Here is a 22,750-nt window from a genome sequence, read left to right as displayed (position 1 = left end):
GGGGACAAAACAAGTGTGCGGTGGGAGGTGCAGACAATATTTTGAATGACATCGAGGTCCCTTGATGCAGACAATCTACCAGTGTACACCCCCCTCCCCCCAAACGTGACCTCTACCACTGTCGCCTCCAGATCTTCACCTTTAATGACATGACTGATTTCAACTCTGGTGCCCACCTTCTTCTTCCATAGGCTGCCAGCTTCCGATTCTAGGATGCTGTAGCCAGTACCTGACACCGTGGAATGAATTTCTCCAGGTCTTGACCAACCCAATCATCTTGAACATGTATTCCATTGTATTTTGACTATAGGAAATGCCACAGGCAATTAGTTTGTATAGTTGCTTCCCAACCTTTACATTACTGACATGGATTCTTACTTGCACATGTTGCATAATATATTAAAAAAGCAATTCAGACAAATACCTAAACACAAGTTATTTATTTCAAATGATACATTTCTGTAGAGTGTACAATAGTGTGTTCCTCCAGACAGAAAAAATATTTTTTTAAAAAGTTAACATGAAATTTTTGAACTATTCCTGGTAATTTGGCATGCATTAGGCTCAGCTTTTCTTTGAGCAAAGTAAAATTAATAAAGCGAGCATTTTTAAAAAAACATTTTGCTACACGTTCAACATTCAGAAATGTTTACAAAATAAACCATAAAAAGTGCAATTTTTTCATGGAAGTCATTACTCAGCTCAATCTCTCATCCATAGGACAAGGCAATAAAACCCCAGTTTCTGAGATAGTTTTTTTTAATTAACAAGTTGGTCATCTCAGCAGTCACTTCAGTTCAAACACTGGAAAAAATTACCTTCAAGTACCAAATGTTAGAACTGCAAGTGATTTTCATCAATGATCCCTTAGCATTGCAAATCAGTTCCTGGCAACACGCTTTATACAGTATAGCTTCTAAAGGAATGACATTAGAAAATTAAACAGTTAATTCAAGAGACCCTGAAATAACAATTTTCCAGAATATAAACATCAGGATCTCTCCTCTCCAGTTCAATGATTCTCATTTTAAACATATAACTACAGCAATGTCCAATGAAGGAGAATTGCAATAAAATATTGACCTACCATTATTAAAAAAATACTTGATACAAAATTTACATTTGTGAAGACTGTTCCTGTCTACTGGTTTTCATCATTAGAAGTTTTTGAACACTCATTTCAGTTACTACATCAAGTGCATTCATTATTGCTTAAAACAGAAGCAATATGTTTTTTTTAAAAAAAACTCACCATGTTTGTCCGGTTTTCTACACAGATAAATAAGTGAGAAAATGGCAGATTTGCAATGGAAACCAAAATTGGGAATCATATTGCACAGTCATATGCTGTATGGTCACCTGAACTTTGGTTCAATGTACAGCTATTGCTTACACATCTTGAAAATAGGCAGAGAGAGATAAACAAGATAGTCATTCCTCCAATCACATCCTAGGAGTGTACAGACAAAGTGGGTATGCTGTGCAGTAAGGATCAGGCTGGTGCAGATCTGTACATATCTCTTGGGTATCTTTGTGGTAGGACTTATCCAGAGGATTTCACAACACTACACGATGCACTAATAAGCTAATGGCAAACAACTTGTGATGAATGAGTAGTATCCTCCCCCATTTCCAGCCTATTTGAGTAGTTCCACCAACTGCAGAAGTGAGGAAGACTTAAATTTTTTTATTGGAATTTATTGAAACAACAGTTAAATGTTGTGGTGCAAACAAAAACACCAACCCTTAGGGACTGGGCTTCTAAACTAAGCAGTGGCTCTCAATTATATTGAGGTACTGTGTTCTGAGTATTGTAAATGTACACAGAAAAATACTATACAAGTGACTGGGAAATAGCTTGGCAATACTTGAATGCCATTGATTTGGGTATGTGTTAGATTTACATTGGCTATTAGTCATGAACACACCTTCCCCACCAGCCACCACTACAAAACCCTTGCCGGCCCGCCACTCATTGGTAGATCTCACCTCATGCAGAATACAGATTGCTTATGTAAATTCCTGCCTATTCTCAGTGAGCAGATGGAAAAAAAGTAATGGGAAACCAGGAAGCTCAATGGTTTAAATTGCCAAGAAAAGGTGGAGATTTAAATATGGCTATCCAGCTCAAGTGAGTAAGAGAAGCCTGAAGGCATTTAACATCAGTGCTTTAATGGGAGTAATCGAGATATTTCATGCAATACCATCAAGGACAATGGGAGTGCACGAGGAGAAAGGGAAATAAGGTTTAAATGACCAACAGGCTGATGTTGTGAGTTCAGTTACATAGAGAGATCATCTTTTCTAACTGGTCATGTCACATGAAATTTTCTTCACAATTCTGAACTCTGGTGTCATCATAAAAACAAAAAATTGCTGGAAAGACATAAAGGCCTGTTATGAGGAGTGGCTTCTCCTCCTTAACCTGGCTTTCCATTTGACAGATTCTCAGGAGCCCATTACTCTACATTTGCCATCACTCTTTCCCTCCATTTTGATTGCTGTTACTGTTTTGTTCAAAATTTTAGTTCTGGTCCCATAAGCCATCTCAACAGGGAAAAAAAAATTGTACAAACTGCTCTGCTTTTAGTTTATGCAACTATGTGTAAATCCATAATGCCCTCAGTCTCAGAGGCTAGGGCACCCGAGGACTGGGCCATCTTCCATGCGGATCACTTCCCGAAATACACCAGCATCCAGAGAGAGAATGAGTCAATACATGATCCAGACCAGAGGTGGGAAACTAATTCTAACCCAGAACCAGAATTGAACCCCCAAGAATACATCACCACCCACACTCCTGGCAGCATACAAGATATATTTGCATTTTCTTGTCATGCTTTTGCCACTGATTCCCTGTATTATACAAAAGTTACCCCATTTGCATTTTATTTTTGCAAATTTTGTCCATTGACCCAACCTAGATACTATTTAACACAAGATACCTACTCAGGAAACCGTAGCAGAGTAGTGGGAGGTTAGCTGGAGATCATGTTAAGTGCTTGCAAGCAGTTGAGTAAATACATTAAGGTTTTCTTGTGACTGGGGCCCAATATTCAAGCAAAGCTGCTGGAGCTGAGACACTGAAACTTGTCTCGCAGAGTCTGCACAATATTCTGCTGGCTGGGTGAGGGTTCCCGCCAGAGGTAATGGCTCAGCTGGTCAGGCTCAGCCAACACAGTTAAGGCACCCACTGCACCAGCATTACTGTTTGAGAGGGGGATGCAGGAGGCAAGAGCCGAACGGGTGTTTTCAGGTTCAGGAGTAGATTCCACCCTGCAATTGGACTGGAAGTTCAGGTCAGGAGTAAGGGTTCTCTCATCCAGGTCTTCATAATCCTCATCTTCAGACTTGATCTCCACATAGTCTTCATCATCTTCTCCTGTATCATTGAAGTTGGCAAAGTAGTTCCGTGTTGCCAATTGGGCATCAAGTGATGGAACCCTGTTGACAACAAGGACCTTCTGTGAATCCCTCAATGTCAGGGCAGACTGCTCGACCTTCTGGCTCCCATCACGCAGCCTATCTGAATCCTGGATGGGGAATAATACCTCCCTATCAGAGACACGATCGATGGAGTCAGAGGAGTGGCTAGTTGCCACAGAGGGAGAGGACAGTGAGGCTCCACGTGGTTTGCCCTCAATTGTCCTGCGACCTAGGGAGCTGTAGCCATATGGCGTTGAACAATCCACCCCATTGGGCGGGACAATAATGGCGCTCCACCGCTGCTGTGTTGGTGCTAATGGACAGGCTGTGACAGAGGGTACAGAGCCAGCCAACACCCCTCTGCTCTGAAGTCGCCTACCAGCCGCACTCTCCTGGGCAGAATATTTGGCCGCAAGTTCCTGAATATCAGGCCAGGCAACAAAGTCTGCCAGCTCACTGTTACTGTAGGTGGAGTGGAACAGCCAGTCCTCAGTGCCCAGAGACTGTCCATGGGGGGTGCGAGTGGTGAGCAGGTCCCGCGTTGAGTTCTGGACCCACACTTCACCGCCATTGTCATCTGGCACACTTTGTGATGATTTAGAGGGAGTCTCTCTGAACAGGATCTGGTCATACAGCTGCGAGTATTCAGCAATTCGAGCACCTTTTGAAAAAAACACAACCATTAATCGTTAAGCAAATGTAAACAGAGATAATCCTGAATGAGCTGTATAATATCAGGATTAAGTAAAAAGGACATGTTGGTTCTTGCACTCACTCTGAAGTTTACACTGCCTATTCAAATCTTCAGTATATCTTGGACAATCCTATTGCAACAGTCAGCAAACTCATTTATCGAGTTAGCTAGAATCAAGCCTTGTTTAAATGCTTCAGTGAGCTAGAGAGGAACTTTCAGGATCAGCTGCAGTTTTTCTCCCCACTTTGTTTTACTCCCTCTGCCAATTCGGTCAATTGATTTTTTGAGACACCTTTTGTTGGTTTCGTGGGTTTGATGACACTGATGGTTCACTCTCATTCTTCCTTTTATACATTTCTATTATGTACAAGTGGGAAATCCCCACATGCCCAACACAACAGAATCAAAAGCAACTGCCAAATCACCTCTGAATTCATCAATCTTAGAAATAAAGCAGCTCAGTTTTATCACCCCTATTAATAATCAGCAGTGGCTCAGTATAGCTTCCTCCTCTTGAGCCCATAGACTGAGCCTCAGACTAGTGCACATAATCCAGACTGACACTCCAATGCAGTACCAAGGAAGTGCTGTGCACCAGGAGGTGCGGTCTTTCAGATTAAACCTCGAGGGTGCAAAAGATATCAGCACAATTTCAAAAGTGGAGCTGGAAGTTCTCCCCGATGCCCTGGTTAGTATGCATCCCTGATCCAATGCACAGAAAGAAATACACTCATTGCCATTTGTGGGACATTGTGAATAAATTGGCTACTGCTGTTTTTGCATTACAACAGCAACTGCAATTCAATTGATGAAGAAGCATCTTGGGACTCTGAGGTTATAAAAGGTGCTTTATAAATGTAAGTCTGCCTCTCAATCTCTCAAGGGATATTCTTGCAGCGCATAACATTCTTCGACAAGAAATAGATGGGGCCCCAAATTCTCAAGAATGCCCAATCTACTGGATATCGGCACAAATTGTCAAGGTTTCTTCGACAGTATTTTCCAAATCTGTGACTTCTACCACCCAGAAGAGCAGTAGAAGGTGCATGGTAACAACACCACCTGCAAGTTCCTCTTCACATCGTGCATACTCCTGACTAGAGACTATATCACCTTTCCTTCAGTGTTGCAAGGTCAAAATCCTAGAACTCTCTCCCTAAAAGCACTGAGGCTGTCCCTATACTGCCCAAACTGCAGTGGTTCAGAAGGCATCTATTGCACCACCACTTCCTTGATGGCAATTAAGGATGGGCAGTGATACATCCCATGAATTAATACATATATATTTTTTCAAAATGTCTGTTAAGTTGCATGGGAGAAAATCTGAGCTGATCTTCCTCCGAGACAAGGGGCCAGTTTGCCATAGCCTCCAAGCAGCGACTTAGTAGCTTTGGTGTTTGGTCAAAGTGCATTTGCACAAACGGGAGGGAAAAGGCTGCAGTAAACAGAATGAACAGGATACACAAATAGAAGAGCAAGATCAGACCAGACAACAACTTACTTCACAGACACGTTATTAGAAAAAAAATTGACACCAAACTTAATCAAAGAGGCAGTTTTAATTGAAAATTAGAGGAGGGGAGAGAGATGGTGGGGTGGGGTTCAGACTTTGGGGCTATGGCAGCTGAGTGTATAGCTACCAATGGTGGAGACTTTAAAATGAGAGATGTGAAAATAGCCAGTATTGGAGCAACACAGAAATTGGAGGGTTATAAAGCTGAAGGTGGTTACAGTGATAGGGAGGAGGGAGGCCAAGGAGGAATTTGGAAACAAGGACGAATATTGCTTCTGGAGCTACTGCAGGTCAGTACGCACTTGGGTGATGGATCTATAGGAATTGGTGTGCGTTAGAATATGGGCAACAGAATTTTGTATAGCTCAAGTTTACACGAGAAGCAAGATGGAAGGCTAGCTAGGGCTGTGTCTGATTCGTCAAGCCTGGAGTTGAAGATATGGGTGAACAATTCAGCAGATTAAACTTGAGGTAGGGGCAAAGATGGCAATATTAGAGGCAAGAGTAAAGTTGTTGCAATACAGAAGGTATGGCATTAGGAAGCTCATCTCAGGATCAAATAGAAGATTGGGAGGAGATTCTACATACCAATGGCAGTGCCACCCTGTTTCTTTTCCTCCAGAATAGCCACCAGGTCCTTACACTTTCTCTTGGGCTGATCAGATGGTGATTGCTCTGAGGTGTTCTTCATCTTGAGGAGCTGGTTGGCCTTCTTGATTTTCTGGCTATACTGTCGGGCCATGTAATAAACCCTCCGTTTAGTTCGATCCATGATATCCAGATCCTGGATGACAGTCTCGGTGTTGATGCTGCCCAAGGGGCTCTCTGTCTCATGTGCCTCACCATCCAAGGAGGAGATGGCACTTGTGGTTAGCACAGAGGCCTCCCTCCTTGGCTCACCACCATCTGTCTTGATATTGCCAGTGCTTAGTCTGCTTGGTTTGCTCTTTACTACTTCAACAAAACTGGGACTTGCTTGGGCAGAGCAAGCAGCTGGTCTTTCCTTCCGGCCACCCCGGGAGCCAGCCGGTCCACTCAGGTCATCCTCACTGACTGGGAAGGCAGCAGGCAGCCTGTCCCGCCTGGTTTCCTCACTCTTCCTGATGTAGTCCTCCAGGTCATTCCAGATCTCGTCCACCTCCTCAGAGAGTTTGTCCGGGACTGATTCGTGTGACACAGGTTGGTATTTGGAGGCGCTGTTCCAACCCAAGCGACTATTCTCCATCGAGCGGTTCAGATCAGAAGCATCATCGCCACTGAACCGAAGACTCTCCTCTGAAACAAAGCCTCTGAGCCCACAAGAACCCAAATCGCTGTCAGGACCCAGGTAGCTATCCCTCTCGCAGCATTCTTCCCACTCATTCTTCAACTTCTTATACGTTTTCTCAGACAATGCAAGCCTGTCATCCAGGCACTCGACAGTCTTCAATTCCCACTTGGGCGATGCCACAACACTCTGGCCAGACACAGGGTGGATTTCAGTGACATGAGTGGAGCCAGCTTTCTTCCCCCAATTCCCTTGACTCCCAGCATCCATGTGGTTTTGGAAGCCACCTTGGTCTTCCTCTTTAGCTGGACCATTCGACTGGAAACTGACACCAGTCACCTCCCCTGCATTGTAGGCAAAGCTCTGATCCTCAACCGCCAATCTCACCTCACCGGCAAATGTAATAAGCTCATATACACCTTCATCTGTGCTGGCTCTTTGCATTTCCTCAGTTGGCCTTTCAGAACTTGCAGAGCTGGCATTTTGGCAAGCAGAGATTTGTGAGCTGGAAGTTTTTGGTGTCACTGGGGAACGATACTTGCTCTCAGTGGCTAATTGGTGTCGGAAAGTAGAGTAGTTCTCCCCAGCGCTGCTGGCTCGCCTCACAATCCTATTCCCACACTGGCGCTCCCGAGCAGAGGTTGCAGCGAGACGGCTGCATGGTATATTTGAATCACAGTGTAACGGACGGACTGGGGTAGAATGGAGATTGGGTGTGGAGGCTGTTGTCACAAATGCTTGGTAATCTTCATCCTCTCGGACCCCATGAGGCACCGCTTGATTGTGGAATGAGACATGTCCAATGGGAAGGTCAGGCCACACATCTCTCTCCCCTTCTGTTCCCAACAGATCACCTCTACTGTGTGTAGTTTCAGTCTGTCCTGCAGCTTCTGCAATGAGCTTAGAACTCCAACATTCTAGTTGAACATTGAAGTGTCGAGGCTCCTCTGTTGAGGATTTGGAGGAGATCTGAAAAACAAGTAATTGGAGGAAAGAGTTAAGAGATGAAATTCCAGAGCTTGGGGCAGAGATAGCTGAAGTCATAGTGGTGTTAAAGTGAATGAGATGGTTAGAGAATTGGGGTCAAGACAAGGGGGCGGGATGGGTAAGGGGCAATAATTGCAGGGAGGCACAGCTAGCGAGGGCTTTAGGGAGTTACAGAGGTGGTTTACAGAGATTGGGAGAACCAGAGTGGTTGGGGGGGGGGGGGGGGGATTTAAACTTAAAGTAAAATTTTAAAATCTGAATTTTAGAGTGCAAAATGGAAAATTAGCCAGAATGTTGCACTAGTTTAATCTGGAGGTGATAAAAACACGTTACAGTTTTAACAGCAATGGATAGAGGGAAGGTTGGAGACAGGCAATATTAGGAGATAGCAGTAGGCAGTGATTGTGACATAGAATAGGAGTTGAACCAAGCAAGGACAAACTTGAAATAAAAACAAAGTATTGGGAAGGTCTGGCAGCATTTGAGGAGAATGTTTCGTCTAATATGACTTCTTCGGAAAGGAACCACCTTGAGTTGGAGAAAGAAAGAGGCATGGGGGGGGGGGGGGGGGGGGGGGTTGTTGGCGGCAGTCTGTTCCAACTGTATCAAAGGTGCACACAAGTTGTGAAGGATGAGGTACAGCATGGTTCCAGTCATGTAGGATACCATTTGTGTCTTTGATTAAGTCTATTTTAGTACTGCGGCAGGGGCAAAATCCTGATTGAAAGGATTCAAGCATGAAGTTACAGGAAAGATAGATATGAATTTGGAAGGTGACGCATTCAAGAACTTGAGGGGAAAAGGGAAATTGGATGGGAGTTGGCAAGAACAGAAAGGGTCAAGGCCTTTTCTTGGAGGAGGAATGTGATGTCAGCTTTTTTGAAAAAGAGGCAGGACCTTATCATTCATTTGGGGCTTCATGGAATTGCTATTCATTACAATCACGGGCGATCTTCTGCCTCAATTTCACTCAATTCCATGAAGCCCCAAATATCATTTCTCAGCCTTGACTAAACTCAGTGGAATCCGATTCTCCAAAGATTCACAACCCTCTGAGGGAAGGGAATTCTCATCATTTCAGTCCTAAATGATCAGCCCCTTATCCTGAGACTGTGTCCTTGTTCTAAATTCCCCAACCCTATTCCCCAGTGCCAACCCTAAATAGCGCCATCAATATTATTTGTTTGTGAGATCACCTATCATTCTTCTAAACTCCTGACAGTAAAGCCAAGTTTACTCAGCATCACCCTTTCACCCCGGAGTGAACCTTCACTGTACTGCTTCCAGGCCAAGTATATCCTTCCTTAAACATGAAGACGAAAACTGTACACACTACCCCACGTTTGATCTCATAACGCCCTATGCACTTGTAGCAACGCTTCCTTACTTTTGTACTCCAATTCCCTTATCATAGGCCAACATGCCACTTGCCTTTCTAATTGCTTGTTGTGCCTGCATACTAACTACATGTTCAGCCAAGTCTCTCATCAACATTTAGAAGTTCCATAACTTGGAAATAAATAGTTCGCTTTTCTTTGAAAGAAACATTTATATGAGTAAATTAAGTTTGCGGGGTCAGCAGTTTAGTGGCAACAGGGCTAAAGGGGACAGGAGATGGGTCTTGTTAGACAGGATGAGCTTAGAGAGGGAATGGGAGAAGTTAGAGAAACACAAAATGATGTGGGCTTAGGGCTGGAGAGGGGGAAAGGGAGAACAGGCAACTGAATGGATGGTCTCAACCTTAATGATAAAAAGGTCTACGAGACCCTTGGAGATGAAGATGGCAAAGGGGAAGGTGTTGAAGGACACTGGTCAACAGTGACGGAATGAAGCTAGAATCAACTTTGCATTACAGTATTATTTGATTAATGAGCAGTTTTAGCAGGGGACAGCAAGATTCAATGTTGCTTATGTGGTCCAGCAGGTCATCAGTTTGCTTAGTTCATGACACAGGAGTATGAAGTCTGCCCTGGCTAATATGTATCCCTCAACCAATGTTAGAACAGATAATCAGATCATCAAATTGTTTTCTTGTGGGAGCTTGCTGTGCACAATTTGGTTGCCACATTTCTCTACACAACAATGACTGCATTTCAAGTAATTCATAATTGGTTCCAAGTTACTTTTGGCTGACCGGAGGTCTTGAAAAGGTGTTATAGAAATGGAAGTCCTTTCTTTTTAACTTTCATAAACAGAAAATAATCAAGATGGCCCACTTAACTAAATAGATTTTACTGCATTTTCTTCTCCTCTCAGCCTGCCAGTCTTTAAGTTTGTAAAAGATCCAGGACATGGAGTTAGTAAAACATGAGGTTTTGTTGCTTGGTATCCGTCACTAGGTGTCACCCATGCACTGCATTTTAGTGCAATTTGTAGCAATGGGAAGCAAGGGTACATTACAGATAGGGCTTTCTTCTATTAATGAGGAACACAAATATATTTTAAGTGCCATCTGATAATTTCAAACTAGAGGATAAAGATGATAGGACAATGTCTTGGTTTTAAATTTGTCATCCATTTCAAATTCTTCTATGACTTCACCCCTCCCGATCTCCATAACTCTGTCTCCCACGCTACAACCTTTACACATCTCCGATTCTAGCTACTTGCATGGCCTAATTTTCCCTGCCCCATTATTAGCAATGGTGCCATCACCTGATAAAGCACAAGTTTGGAATTCCAAGTCACTCCTGAAAACCTGTTTCTTTAACCAAAACATGGACAGCCATCTTGATATCTGCTCATGTCTTGATGTCGAATTTTATTTTATGAAGCTCATGTGAAGCAACTTGGCTACTTTACTACAAATTGCGGTATAACATAAATGAAAAAAAGCTGGACTTCATAGCCAACTGATCATATCTTTAGGATGATCAATGGTTCTTTAGCAACCAATGATTGATTTTAAAGTAAGAAACATAGAAGCCCATTTGAACACAAAACCTCACTGGATAAGGGATTAGTGTGTTTGGTGTTAGCAAGAGCACCAGGAGCACTAACACTATTGCACTTCAAATTGGGATATTTGAAGTGACATTACAGTATTTAAAGTAGCATCTAATTGGATTTAGTTTCAATAGTTCAGCACTCCCTCAGTACTGGAAGTATCAGTAAATGCTGGAGGATCTCAGCAGGTCTGACAGCATCTGCAGAGAGACAAAAGAGCCAGCATCGAGTCTGGATGACACTTCGTCAGAGCTGGACAGCTCAGAGAGACCTAGATTGGGTGACCTCTTTGCAGAATACCTTCGACCCGTCTGCAAGCAGGACCCAGACCTTCCCTTTCGCTTGCCACTCAATACAGCACCCTGCTCTCCTGTCCACGTGTCCATCCTTGGCCTTTTGCAAAGTTCTACCGAACCCCAACGCAAACTGGGGGAGCAGTATCTCATCTTCCGACAGGACACTTCACAGCCTTCCAGACATAACATTGACTTCAACAACTTCAGAGCACGAACTCTCTCCTCCACCTCATTTCTATTTATTTTTATTCCAATTTCTTCTTTTCATCTCATTCATCCATTTTTAAAATCACTCTTCATCCTTACTTCTACTTTTCACTTCTCCAATCTCGCCTTCCAACTTGCCTCCAAACTCCCCCCCCGCCCCAACAAGGCCAACTGCCACATTCCTCAGGAACACATTAATCTGTTCTGCCATTTACACACTGATCACTTAATGGATACTCTTAGCACCTTTCTCAGCCTTCATCATCACCATTTACATTAAAAAATCCACGCTGACAAAGAGTCATCCAGACCCGAAACGTTGGTTCTATTCTCTCTCCACAGATGTTGTCAGACCCGCTGCAATTTTCCAGTATGTTCTGTTTTTGTTTTAGATTCTAGCATCTGCAGTATTTTGTCTTTATCTGGAAGTTTCAGGCCTATGTGCTTTTGTCTGTGGAGTGTAGGTTGAATGAACTAATGTTTTCATGGTGTGGTTTGCTATCGAATGATTTTCAGCTTGGGGCTGAATTTGAAATTACTTAGGATAGCAGAGCCACTGACAGTAACAGCACAAACAGGGCAGGATTGGGGTAATGCCCACACATTAGAAGATATGCATCTGGATGTCAACAACATTAGATCAATCACCAACCTGTTCAACATCAACTTCCTCTTCATCATCAGCATCAGCCTGCTCCAAGGTTCGTAAGTGGAGACTTTCTTCTTGGTCACTTGGATAGGTTGGCTCCAAGGACTCTTGTGATTGGTTGACTGTGTCACCATGAAGGCGTGCACCGATTTCACACTTGGAGCTGGGTACTTTACTGGATAATTCTTCCATAGATGGAGAAAGGAGAGTTCCTTCAATACTGGCACGCTGTTAGGAGAGGGCGTATCCATCACACACTGCTCACAAACTTCCATTACATTATACTTTACATATACACTGGGATACAGCAAGACTGTTGCAGATTATTAAAGTAATGAAATGAGATGAAATTCAAAATGAATGGAATTCAAAACAAGGGCACCCAAAATGTTAAGAGCATAAGAACACAACATAAGAAATGAGAGCAGTAGACAACTCTACGGCCCCTTAAGCATCCTCTGCTATTCATTACAATCACGGGCGATCTTCTGCCTCAACTTCACTCAATTCCATGAAGCCCCAAATATCATTTCTCAGTCTTGACTAAACTCAGTGGAATCGGATTCTCCAAAGATTCACAACCCTCTGAGGGAAGGGAATTCTCATCATTTCAGTCCTAAATGATCAGCCCCTTATTCTGAGACTGTACCCTTGCTCTAAATTCCTCAACCACCTCAGTGCCAACCCTAAATAGCGCCATCAATATTATTTGTTTGTGAGATCACCTATCATTCTTCTAAACTCCTGACAGTAAAGCCCAGTTTACTCAGCATCACCCTTACACCCCAGAGTGAACCTTCACTGTACTGCTTCCAGGCCAAGTATATCCTTCCTTAAACATGAAGACGAAAACTGTACACACTACCCCACGTTTGATCTCATAACACCCTATGCATTTGTAGCAACCCTTCCTTACTTTTGTACTCCAATTCCCTTAATATAGGCCAACATGCCACTTGCCTTTCTAATTGCTTGTTGTGCCTGCATACTAACTACATGTTCAGCCAAGTCTCTCATCAACATTTAGAAGTTCCATGACTTGTAAAAAAAATAGTTTGCTTTTCTATTTTTCCTACCATTCTCACTTCCCCAACATCATACTCCATCTGCACCTTGTTGCCCAGTTACTTAGCCCATCTATTTCCCTTTGCCACCTCTGTCTTCCCACAACATGATAATGAAACAACAACAAATTTAGATCATTACTTTGTTTCTTTGTCCGTCATTAATATAAACTGCAAATAGCCGAGGCCCCAACACTAATCCTTTTGGCCCTCTGGTAGTTGTGGGCTGCACGGTGGTTAGTACTGCTGCCTCACGGTGCCAGGGACCCGGGTTCGATTCCCAGCTTGGGTCACTATGTGGAGTTTGAATGTTCTCCCCGTGTCCGAGTGAGTTTCCTCTGGGTGCTCCGGTTTCCTCCCACATTCTGAAAGACCTGCTGGTTAGCTGCATTGATCCAAACAGGCGGCGGACCGTGGCGACTAGGGGAATTTCACAGTAACTTCATTGCAATGTTAATGCAAGCCTTACTTGTGACTATTAACTTCACATTTTAGCTAGTCCCCCTGACACCAAGGGTCAATTTAGCATGACCAATCAACCTAACCCACATCTTTGGACTGTGGGAGGAAACCGGAGCACCCGGAGGAAACCCACGCAGACACAGAGAATGTGCAAACTCCACACAAACAGTGAACCAAGCTGGGAATCGAATCCAGATTCCTGGCACTGAGAGGCAGCAGTGCTAGCCACTGTGCCACCCAAAATATGTACTTAACAATAGATTGCAGCATTTTTCTGACAACTGAGGCTAACTTGCTTGTAACTAACTTGCTTGTTTTCTCTCTCCCTCCCTTGAATAGTAGCATAACATTCGCAAGCTTTGAATCCATTGCAGAATCTAGGAAATAGACTCAATTATACAGCTGAGAAAGGCCTTTCAGCCCATTGTGTCTGCACCAGTTCTGAAAGAGTTATCCAATTTCCATACTCCTGCTTTCTCCTCAATCCTACAAAACCTTCTCTTTTCAAGCATTATCCAATTTCCTTTCAAAAGGAATAATTTAGAATGCTCCTACCAGCCTTTTAGGCAGTACATTCCAAATTGTAACTCCCTGGCATAAAAATAATTCTCATCTCCCTTTGGCTGTTTTGCAAATTACCTTAAATCTCTATTATATTGTCTTAAATTGATTTAGACATTTAAAGAAAACTTAAGAATCTGCTCTAGGGCAGTAGCTTTCTAATTTTGAAGACCAGCACCCTCATCCAAGTCCTCCAATTCAAGAAAATTTCCCTCCCAATGGACATTTCACCTACTGCACAGACGATTAGACATTCTCTTCTGATAATGTTGGAAATACTAATGAAACACTGCCACCTGGACATGCAAACGCTCAAATTGGTTTCTGTCAATTTCACAACCTCTGACATAGTTTTGCAGCCAATGAAGTTTCAGTCCCACTTCAGAGACTCAAGCAAATATCTTCCTGTGGAGGAAATGTCTGATAGGGTTTCAAACTGAAAAGTCATCAGCCCTTCCAGGTCATTATTTCTTGATATTGCCAACTCAGTGGCCAAAATGGTAAAGTTTATTTATCAGTCACAAGTAGGCTTACATTCACACTGCAATGAAGTTACTGTGAAAATCCCCTAGTCGCCACACTCCGGCGCCTGTTCGGGTACATTGAGGGCGAATTTAGCATGGCCAATGCACCTAACCAGCGCATCTTTCCCAAAAAAATGGGCTTTGGAATAGTGGAAGTAATTTCTTTCTAATCTCCATTCTTTTATTCTATTCAAAACGTACAGCTCTCTGGAAACTTCAGCAGGAAGTTGAAATCTTGTTTTTTTGTGCCTTGTGAATACACTTCACATTACTATACAAATACACCTGGATCTTCCCAGTGCACTGTAAAAAAAAACAACACCAAGGTTACACTTACCTTGTCCTGTCTTGTCTCTGGATAGGAGGAAGAGGAGAAACAAAAATAACTTAGTTGGAAAACTGAACATAAGATGCATTAACTCCCTCGATGGCTATAAACACATGTAGCTGAAGGGGTTAGACTAATCATCATGGCAAGAAACATAATCGAGTAAACTGTAGGTTAGATTCTGTTTAGTATTTGGAGTAAAGGAGTTTTGTTACCTATTTGTTTCACAGACTTCAATCTTGCCGATGGTTCTGCAAAAATACAGAAAATAGAATCAAGGGTGGCACTTTTGTACAAGATAGAATACTGTTGTTGCAAATATATATCTGCTGTCAAGCACAAAGTTCTTTCTGATCCAGATGTTTGCTATGTCTGTACCTTTCCTTCAAGAAGAATTTGAAAAACATTTTAGTGATATCAGTATCGCTGGCAATTATTGGATTGGAAGGAGCCTTGGGCGAGTTGTTATAGTCAGATCACACACACTGTTGCCACTGAGCGCCTGGTGGAGGGGGTGGATGTTGAAGGTGGTTTATGGGATGCCAATTAAGCAGGTTTCTGTGTTCCAACAGTGTCAAGCTTCTTGAGTGTTGTTGAAGCTGCACTCATCCAGGGGAAGTGGAGAGTCAGGAGAGGAGTTACTCTCTGCAGAATTCCCAGCCTCTGACTTGCTCTTGTAACACCACAGTATTTATTTGGCTAATCAAGTTCAGTTTCTGGTCAATGGTAACACGTTTGATATTAATAGTGGAGGATTCAGCAATGGTAATGTCATGGGGAGATGGTTGTAACTTCAAGTTAATATTGCATCTTTAGATATGTCTGGTGCTGGCATACTCTCCTACACTCTTCATTGAATCAGGGCTGTTTCCTCTGGCTTGAAGCTAATGGCAGCGTGGGGGAATTTGCCGGGCCATGAGGTTACAGATTGTGGTTATATGCAATTCTGTTGCTGCTGAAGGCCCAGTGCTTCATGGTTGACAATCCTGTTGCTGGATCTGTTTGGAATGTATCCAATTTAACAGAGTGGTAAGGCCACATAACATGATGGAGGGAGATCAATGTGAAAATAAGACCTTGTCTCCATGACATCTGTGTAGTGGTCACTCCTACCAATCCTGTCGTAGACAGATGCACTTGTAACAGGTAGGTTGGTGAGGATGAGGTCCAAGTAGATCTTTCCCATCATTAGTACCCTTACCACCTGCCAGAGATCCAGTCTAGCAGCTATGTCCTTCACTCAACCAGCCTGGTTAGTAGTGGTGCTACTGAGCCACTCCTAGTGATGGACATTGAAGTTACCAGCCCAGAGTACATTCTATGTCCTTGCCACCCTCAACTCCCCTTCAAGTGCTCAGCATGAGCGGTGGGGGTTGGTGGTGCGTAGTGGTAAACAGCTGGCAGTTTCCTTGCTTATGTTGGATACCATGAAGTCTTATGGCATCAGGTCAATGTTGAGGACTCCCAGGGCCATTTCCTCCTGACTGTATACCATTGTGCCACCAACTGGACAGACCCAGGGATGGTATCTGGGACATGGTTGGAAGGTATGGTTCAAAGTATGTCAGGATGTTGTTTGTCTAATCTGTGGCTCAGCTCTCCACATTTTGGCACAAGCCCGCAGATGTGAACAAGGAGGACCTTGTAGGGTTGACAGGGCTGGATGTACCATTGTTGTTTCCCATGCTTAGGTCAACGCCAGGTGGTCTGTTTCATCATGGCTGTTTGATACAACCGAGTGGCTTGCTCAGCTATTTCAAAGGGTATTTTTAAGAAGTCCACCACATTGTGTGTCCGGAATCACATGTAGGCCAGACCAGGCAACAACAGCAGATTTCCTTCTCTAAAAAGGATACAAGTGAACCAGATAGGTTTTTTACAACAATTGACAATGGTTTCATGAGACTAGCTTTTTAATTCCAAATTTATTAATTGAATTTAAAATTCTACCAGTTGCCGTGGTAGCATTTGAACCATCCCCAGAGAGTTAACTTGGATGTCTGGATTGCTCGTCTAGTGACACTACCGCTATGCTACTTTGAGATACAGATACTTCCAGCTCTACTCAAAAGACGCAAGTTCCATCCCAACAACTGTGCTCGGCGATGTTGGAAAACACAACTCCCAAGAAGTCTGAAAAATGAGCTTAAGAATATTTTGCAGGTCTTAGATCTGGTTACTCTATAATTAATCCACAGAAGGTATGCAAGCGTAGACAGTGGTGGTAGCTGCTCTCATCACTAGTACCAATCCTCTGCTCATACAAACTAGGAATTATAGGTTATTATAGTGTAATGGTTATGGTATTATCTAGCAACTCCAAAAAGGACCTGGACAGGATTTTCCAGTCTCGAGTTGGGATGAAAGCAAACCATGGTGTCATCATGAATTCCCATTCTGGTGGGAAAATCCAGCCCCATGAGTTCAAATCCCAGCATGACCAATTGTCAAATTGAATTTAATAAATCTGGTTATTTGCGGACTGAGCATGATAAGTCGTCATATTGCTGTAAAACCTAACTCATCACGAATGCCCTTCATGATAAGAAATCTATTGCCTATCCCCAATGACATACCCATGTCATTGCAATTCTACACAAAATGATTGACACTCAAAATTCTCTGAACCAGCCATTCAGTTGTAAAACCAATCAATAGAAAGTGCACCACTGCCAGCTGGGAGTAAGCAACTACCAGGTCTACCTCACTCTGCTCCTCAAGCACAGCAAATTGGAGAACATTGCATCTCAATCACTCCTTTAAGTGCTGTCCTCAGCACTCAGTATAGGAAGAGGTGAGGTCTATATACCAGACTTCCTTCGGACTCTGCGAGGTGTGATGCGGTCTTCCTTCAAATATGTTTCTGCCTTCCTCTCGCCCTCGGGGCTGTAGTGGAAGCCAGGGTGATCTGCAGGGAAAAATACATTGCAATTAATAAATCTTTTCTGGACATGCTATTTTCGCTTCTTCACATACACCCAGCTAACTTCTTATTTTAGCCTAGAACAAGGGGCAGGCACAGGTTTCCAGAATATTAATGGTAGGTTACTCGGTCACAGCTATTCCTCTATCTGTATGGAGACCGTGTTATAACCATCCACTAGAACAGTTCTTTCTTCCTTTTCCATTTAGCCTCATGGTAGGCAACAATAAGAATCCTTGCAGACAGAATATTGAACACTGAAACTTCAATGACTGAGGAACGAAGAATATAAGGCACCATTCTATTAGGTCACAGATGACCTACACCTCAACTCATTTTATCACATCACTTGATACCAATACCTAACAAAATTTACCTATCGGAAGCAAACCAGACAATAAGCAAATTGATGAGGAAATAGCTACAAGGGATGAATAATTTTTCACTTTTGTTCACAAATAGATGTAGTTCTGTGCTGTAAATTCCAAGCAATCTATGGGTGTAAGCATCTGCATGTAGGAGTTCACAACGGTACTTTCAAATATGCCATTAGGACAGAGAGCATCGCAAATCCCAATACTGTTAGACTCAATGAATAACTTCCATTAGTCCAAGATTCCCCAATGCAACAGGACTAGATTTTTCAATCATCATTTAGAAGACAACAGTACAGAAAATGCATCAGCCAATTGAATCTATGCCAGATCAATCCAAAATTACTCCTGGTGTCTGCTGCAATAATTTATCCACTTTATTCTTCATAAATGCAATGGTCTCCACCTTGGCCACTCTGTAGCGAAGCATTCTGCAACTCCAACAGTATTGAGAACCAACTGTCCAGGACAATGAATCCCCAGAGAAAATAAACTTTCCTCATTTATTCTGTTCAATACCAGTCATAATTTTAACTCTTCTCTTAACCTTCCCTGCTCCAGAGGAAATAGTCCAGTATCTCAGGTCTCTTAACTAATTTCCTATCCCTGGTGCATCTGCCTTCTTTTGGTTTTCATATTCTTTCTGTGGCCTAACCAATATAAGAACATACGAATTAGGAGCAGGAATAGGCCACTCAGCCCCTCGAGCCTACTCCAATATTCAATGGGATCACAGAATCCCTACAGTGCAGAAGGAGGCCATTCGCCCATAGAGTCTGCACCGACCACAATCCCACACAGGCACGATCCCCATAACCCCATGCATTTACCCTAGCTAGTCCCCCTGATACCAAGGGGTAATTTAGCATGGCCAATCCACCTAACCCGCACATCTTTGGACTGTTGGAGAAAACCGGAGCACCCGGAGGAAACCCACGCAGACACGGAGATGCAAACTCCACACAGATGCAAACTCCACACAGACAGTGGCCCTAGCCGGGAATCAAACCCAGATCCCTGGCACTGCGAGGCAGAAGTGTTAACCACTGTGCCACCGTGCCGTGAGATCATGGCTGATCTCACTGCAACTTCAACCCCACATTCCTGACTAACCCCGATAGCCTTTCACCCCTTGTTAATCAAGAATCTATCTAGCTCTGTCTCAAAAAAATTCAAACACTTTCCTTCACTGTCTTTTGAAGTATGTTCCAGAGGCACAACTCTCAAAAGCAAGTTTCCTCATCTGTCTCCCCCTAGTTCTAGGTACTCCAATAAGAGGAAGCATCCTCTCCATATCCACCTTGTCAAAACCCCTCGGGATCTTCAAGGTTTTGATCAAGTCACCTCTTACTCTTCTAAACTCCCAATGGATACAAACCTAATTTCACCAGCCTTTCCTCATAGCCCACCCATTCCTAGTATTAGTCTAGTATAGTAAACCTCCTTTGAATGGCTTCTACCACATTTACATCTTTCCTTAAATACAGAGACCAATACAGTATATATTATACTCCAAAAGTGGTCTCATCAATGCCCTATACAACTGAAGCATTACCGACTTTTTTATTCCTCAATAACATTCTATTCGCTTTCCTAATTACTTTCTGTAACTGAATGCTAGCCTTTTGTGATTCATGCACTAGAACCCCTAGATCGCTTTGCATCTCAGAGCTCTGCAATCTCTCACCATTTAGATAATAAGCTTGTTGATTCTGCCAAAATCTCTCATTAATTTTGCAACTATTTCTATAAATAGGGTGGCACGGTACACAGTGGTTAGCACTGCTGCTTCACAGCTCCAGGGATCTGGGTTCAATTCCCGGCTTGGGTCACTGTCTGTGTGGAGTTTGCACATTCTCCTCGTGTCTGCATGGGTTTCCTCCGGGTGCGCCAGTTTCCTCCCACAGTCCAAAGATGTGCGGGTTAGGTTGATTGGCCATGCTAAAATTGCCCCTTAGTGTCCTGAGATGCATAGGTGAGAGGGATTCGTGGGTAAAATGTCAGGATATGGGGGTAGGGTCTGGGTGGGATTGTGGACGGGGCAGACTCGATGGGCCGAATGGCCTCTTTCTGTACTGTAGGGTTTCTATAATTTCTATGAACTCAGAATATTCCTGACTTTGATCAGCTTACATTCATGTTTTAAGCAATTATGTATTTACAGCCCTAGGTCTCCGTTCCCATTCTGCATTAATTGCCGCTCACTCACTACCCATGTCCTCAAGGACCTAAATTGGCATTGGTTCAAATTCTAATTTTCATCACATTCAAAACGGTTCATTGCCTTGCCCTACACCATCTTTGCAACTCCACCTGCCTCACCCCCAGTCCCTGCCATGAACTCTGCCTTCCTTCAGCCACTTAAGCAGCCTCCTTCCTTTTGTCCCACTAATGGTACCTTCAGCTACCAAATCCTCACACAACCCAAACTCCTGCTCTTCTTTATTTCCTCCTCTTAAAGCCTTGCAGGAAACTCCTCTGAGCAATTAAAAAAAAAAATTTGGTTACTTTGGAACAAAATAAACTAAATGGGTGGGAGGAGGAGTGATGTGGTCAGAGTGCACAGTGAAATAGTATTCCAGAGAGAGGATATCAAGTGTACGGAGAGGGTGCCAGAGGGGCATTGTCTATAGTGAGGATGGCCCTCAGTTTATTTGGCAATGACAATGTCCCTGTTATATTACCTATCTGTAGGTTAGCCAAAAACATTCAGGAGGCACCAAGCTTTGCTGCTGGGAAGACTCACGAGAAACACATGAAACACATGTCCTGATGTGTTCCGGGGTTTGGTTTTTGGCTTGCAGTGGGGCAATGGACTGTACAAAGCCAGCAGCTTGGGTTCTAACACAAAGTAAACATGAACATTTTCCCCCATGGATAATTGGTGGATACATTCAAGGCATCACTGTACAGTTGCAGAACCTGCAATATAATATTGAATGCAATAGCTCAACAAGCAGACTAAATTGAACTCTACTTACGAATGGCATCCATCTCCAGAATCGCTTGTTTTGCCTGAAAATAAAAACAGTTTATTGTTCAACCTCTGCACAACCAATTCTCAGTTGTAACAGGCCGATTTCAAAAGGGCAGCTGAAAGCAGTACTGCAATTATATTTACACAGACCCCTCCCTTCAGAAACAAACAAGGGGAGAAAAAGGACTTGCAAACAAGAACAGACTTGAATTGCAATAAAGCTTTTCATCAGACTGTTTAAAAGGTGAACTTTAAAACAAATTAAGAGGCATCAACATTAACAAGACTGTTTTCCACCAGAACATTAAGTTTGCGATGCAAAAATCAGTTTGATAATTACTAGCTAAACCACAACCAAGGAGTATAAACTAAGTGGATGTAGCAAATCCATAGTTATATATGAAACAATCTGAATAATGTGCCTTTAGCTGTGCAATTAACAACCATTTCATTCCCCACAAATTGGAATAATAAGCTTCATTCAATATGTCATCTCTGGCTGTGTTAACACTAGAGCTTGTAGAGCATAGAATCCCTACAGTGCAGAGGGAGGCCATTCAGCCCATCGAGCCTCCACTGACCGCAATCCCACCCAGGCCCTATTCCAGTAACCCCACATATCTACCCTGCTAATCCCCCCGACACTAGGGTCAAATTTAACATGGCCAATCAACCTAACCTGCACATCTTTGGACTGTGGGAGGAAACCGGAGCACTCGGAGGAAACGCACGCAGACACGGGGAGAATGTGCAAACTCCACATGGACAGTGACCCAAGGCCAGAATTGAACCCGGGTCCCTGGCGCTGTGAGGCAGCAGTGCTAACCACTGTGCCACTGGGGTGAAGTGAATTTGCTTAACTCCCAGTTGTTAGTAGTGCAAATGCGATCCAAATCTGGTGTCATGGTCACATCAGACATTGGGCGAGGTAGTTTCACTCTGCTTGCCACAGCTAGGAGTTCCTGCATGACTTATGGCCAATAAATCAAACAAAATTGTTCACTATACAATGTTAAACAATGAGGTATGTCCATAACGATTTTAATTTGGTTGCTACAATTTTTTAATGCTGTTTCATGAGCTCAAGCTCTCCCTACACCCAAAACTAGCCATACACAGCCTCACCCCTTGTACAGAATGGCAAGTCATCAACTGAGTTCATTCAGGGATGTTTACTACATTAAACCCAGATTCTCAGGATCACCGCTAGTCATTAAGCCAGCATGAATGATCTGTACCCCCACTTTGACCAGTGGTCAAATGAAACCCCCACCCAGGTCTGTTTCTCTTGCTGCTGCAATTCATTTAAATGAGTTGAGGTTCTGTCAATTCCAGCAGGGGACACATTGTGAGACCTCAATGTTGATCAAAGGTCTCATATACCAAGGGTACAAAGCTGAATTTTTGTTTTAAACTTGCACTCAAGTAAGTTTGCATGGAAACACAAATGTAACTTTTCACCTCAGAAAAACATGCATTGCCCAGTGTGTTCTGGGTGCATTTTGTCAATTACGCTCCTAGCAGGAGCTCCACACTCCCAGCTTGAGTCATT

General features: G+C 43.2%; 1 protein-coding gene across 11 annotated transcripts in view; it reads right to left on the bottom strand.

Annotated features, from left to right (window-relative positions):
* Positions 1 to 422: 422 nt before the first annotated feature.
* Positions 423 to 22,750, bottom strand: part of LOC144504621 (pleckstrin homology domain-containing family G member 1-like) — a 201,765-nt gene continuing 179,437 nt past the window's right edge. For all 11 annotated transcript variants that reach the window (XM_078230256.1, XM_078230258.1, XM_078230263.1 and 8 more), the window contains 7 exons: positions 21,203 to 21,236; positions 17,734 to 17,832; positions 15,140 to 15,175; positions 14,934 to 14,950; positions 11,989 to 12,213; positions 6,222 to 7,869; positions 423 to 4,087 (listed from right to left, as the gene is read on the bottom strand). In XM_078230256.1, the coding sequence (XP_078086382.1) occupies positions 3,057 to 4,087; positions 6,222 to 7,869; positions 11,989 to 12,213; positions 14,934 to 14,950; positions 15,140 to 15,175; positions 17,734 to 17,832; positions 21,203 to 21,236 (3,090 nt within the window). In that variant the 3' untranslated portion in view covers positions 423 to 3,056. The remainder of the gene's footprint in view (positions 4,088 to 6,221; positions 7,870 to 11,988; positions 12,214 to 14,933; positions 14,951 to 15,139; positions 15,176 to 17,733; positions 17,833 to 21,202; positions 21,237 to 22,750) is intronic.

Source organism: Mustelus asterias, chromosome 15 (genome assembly GCF_964213995.1).
Source record: "Mustelus asterias chromosome 15, sMusAst1.hap1.1, whole genome shotgun sequence".
In the NCBI taxonomy this organism is placed as follows: Eukaryota; Metazoa; Chordata; class Chondrichthyes; order Carcharhiniformes; family Triakidae; genus Mustelus; species Mustelus asterias.
This window is presented reverse-complemented; position numbering and strand designations above follow the sequence as displayed.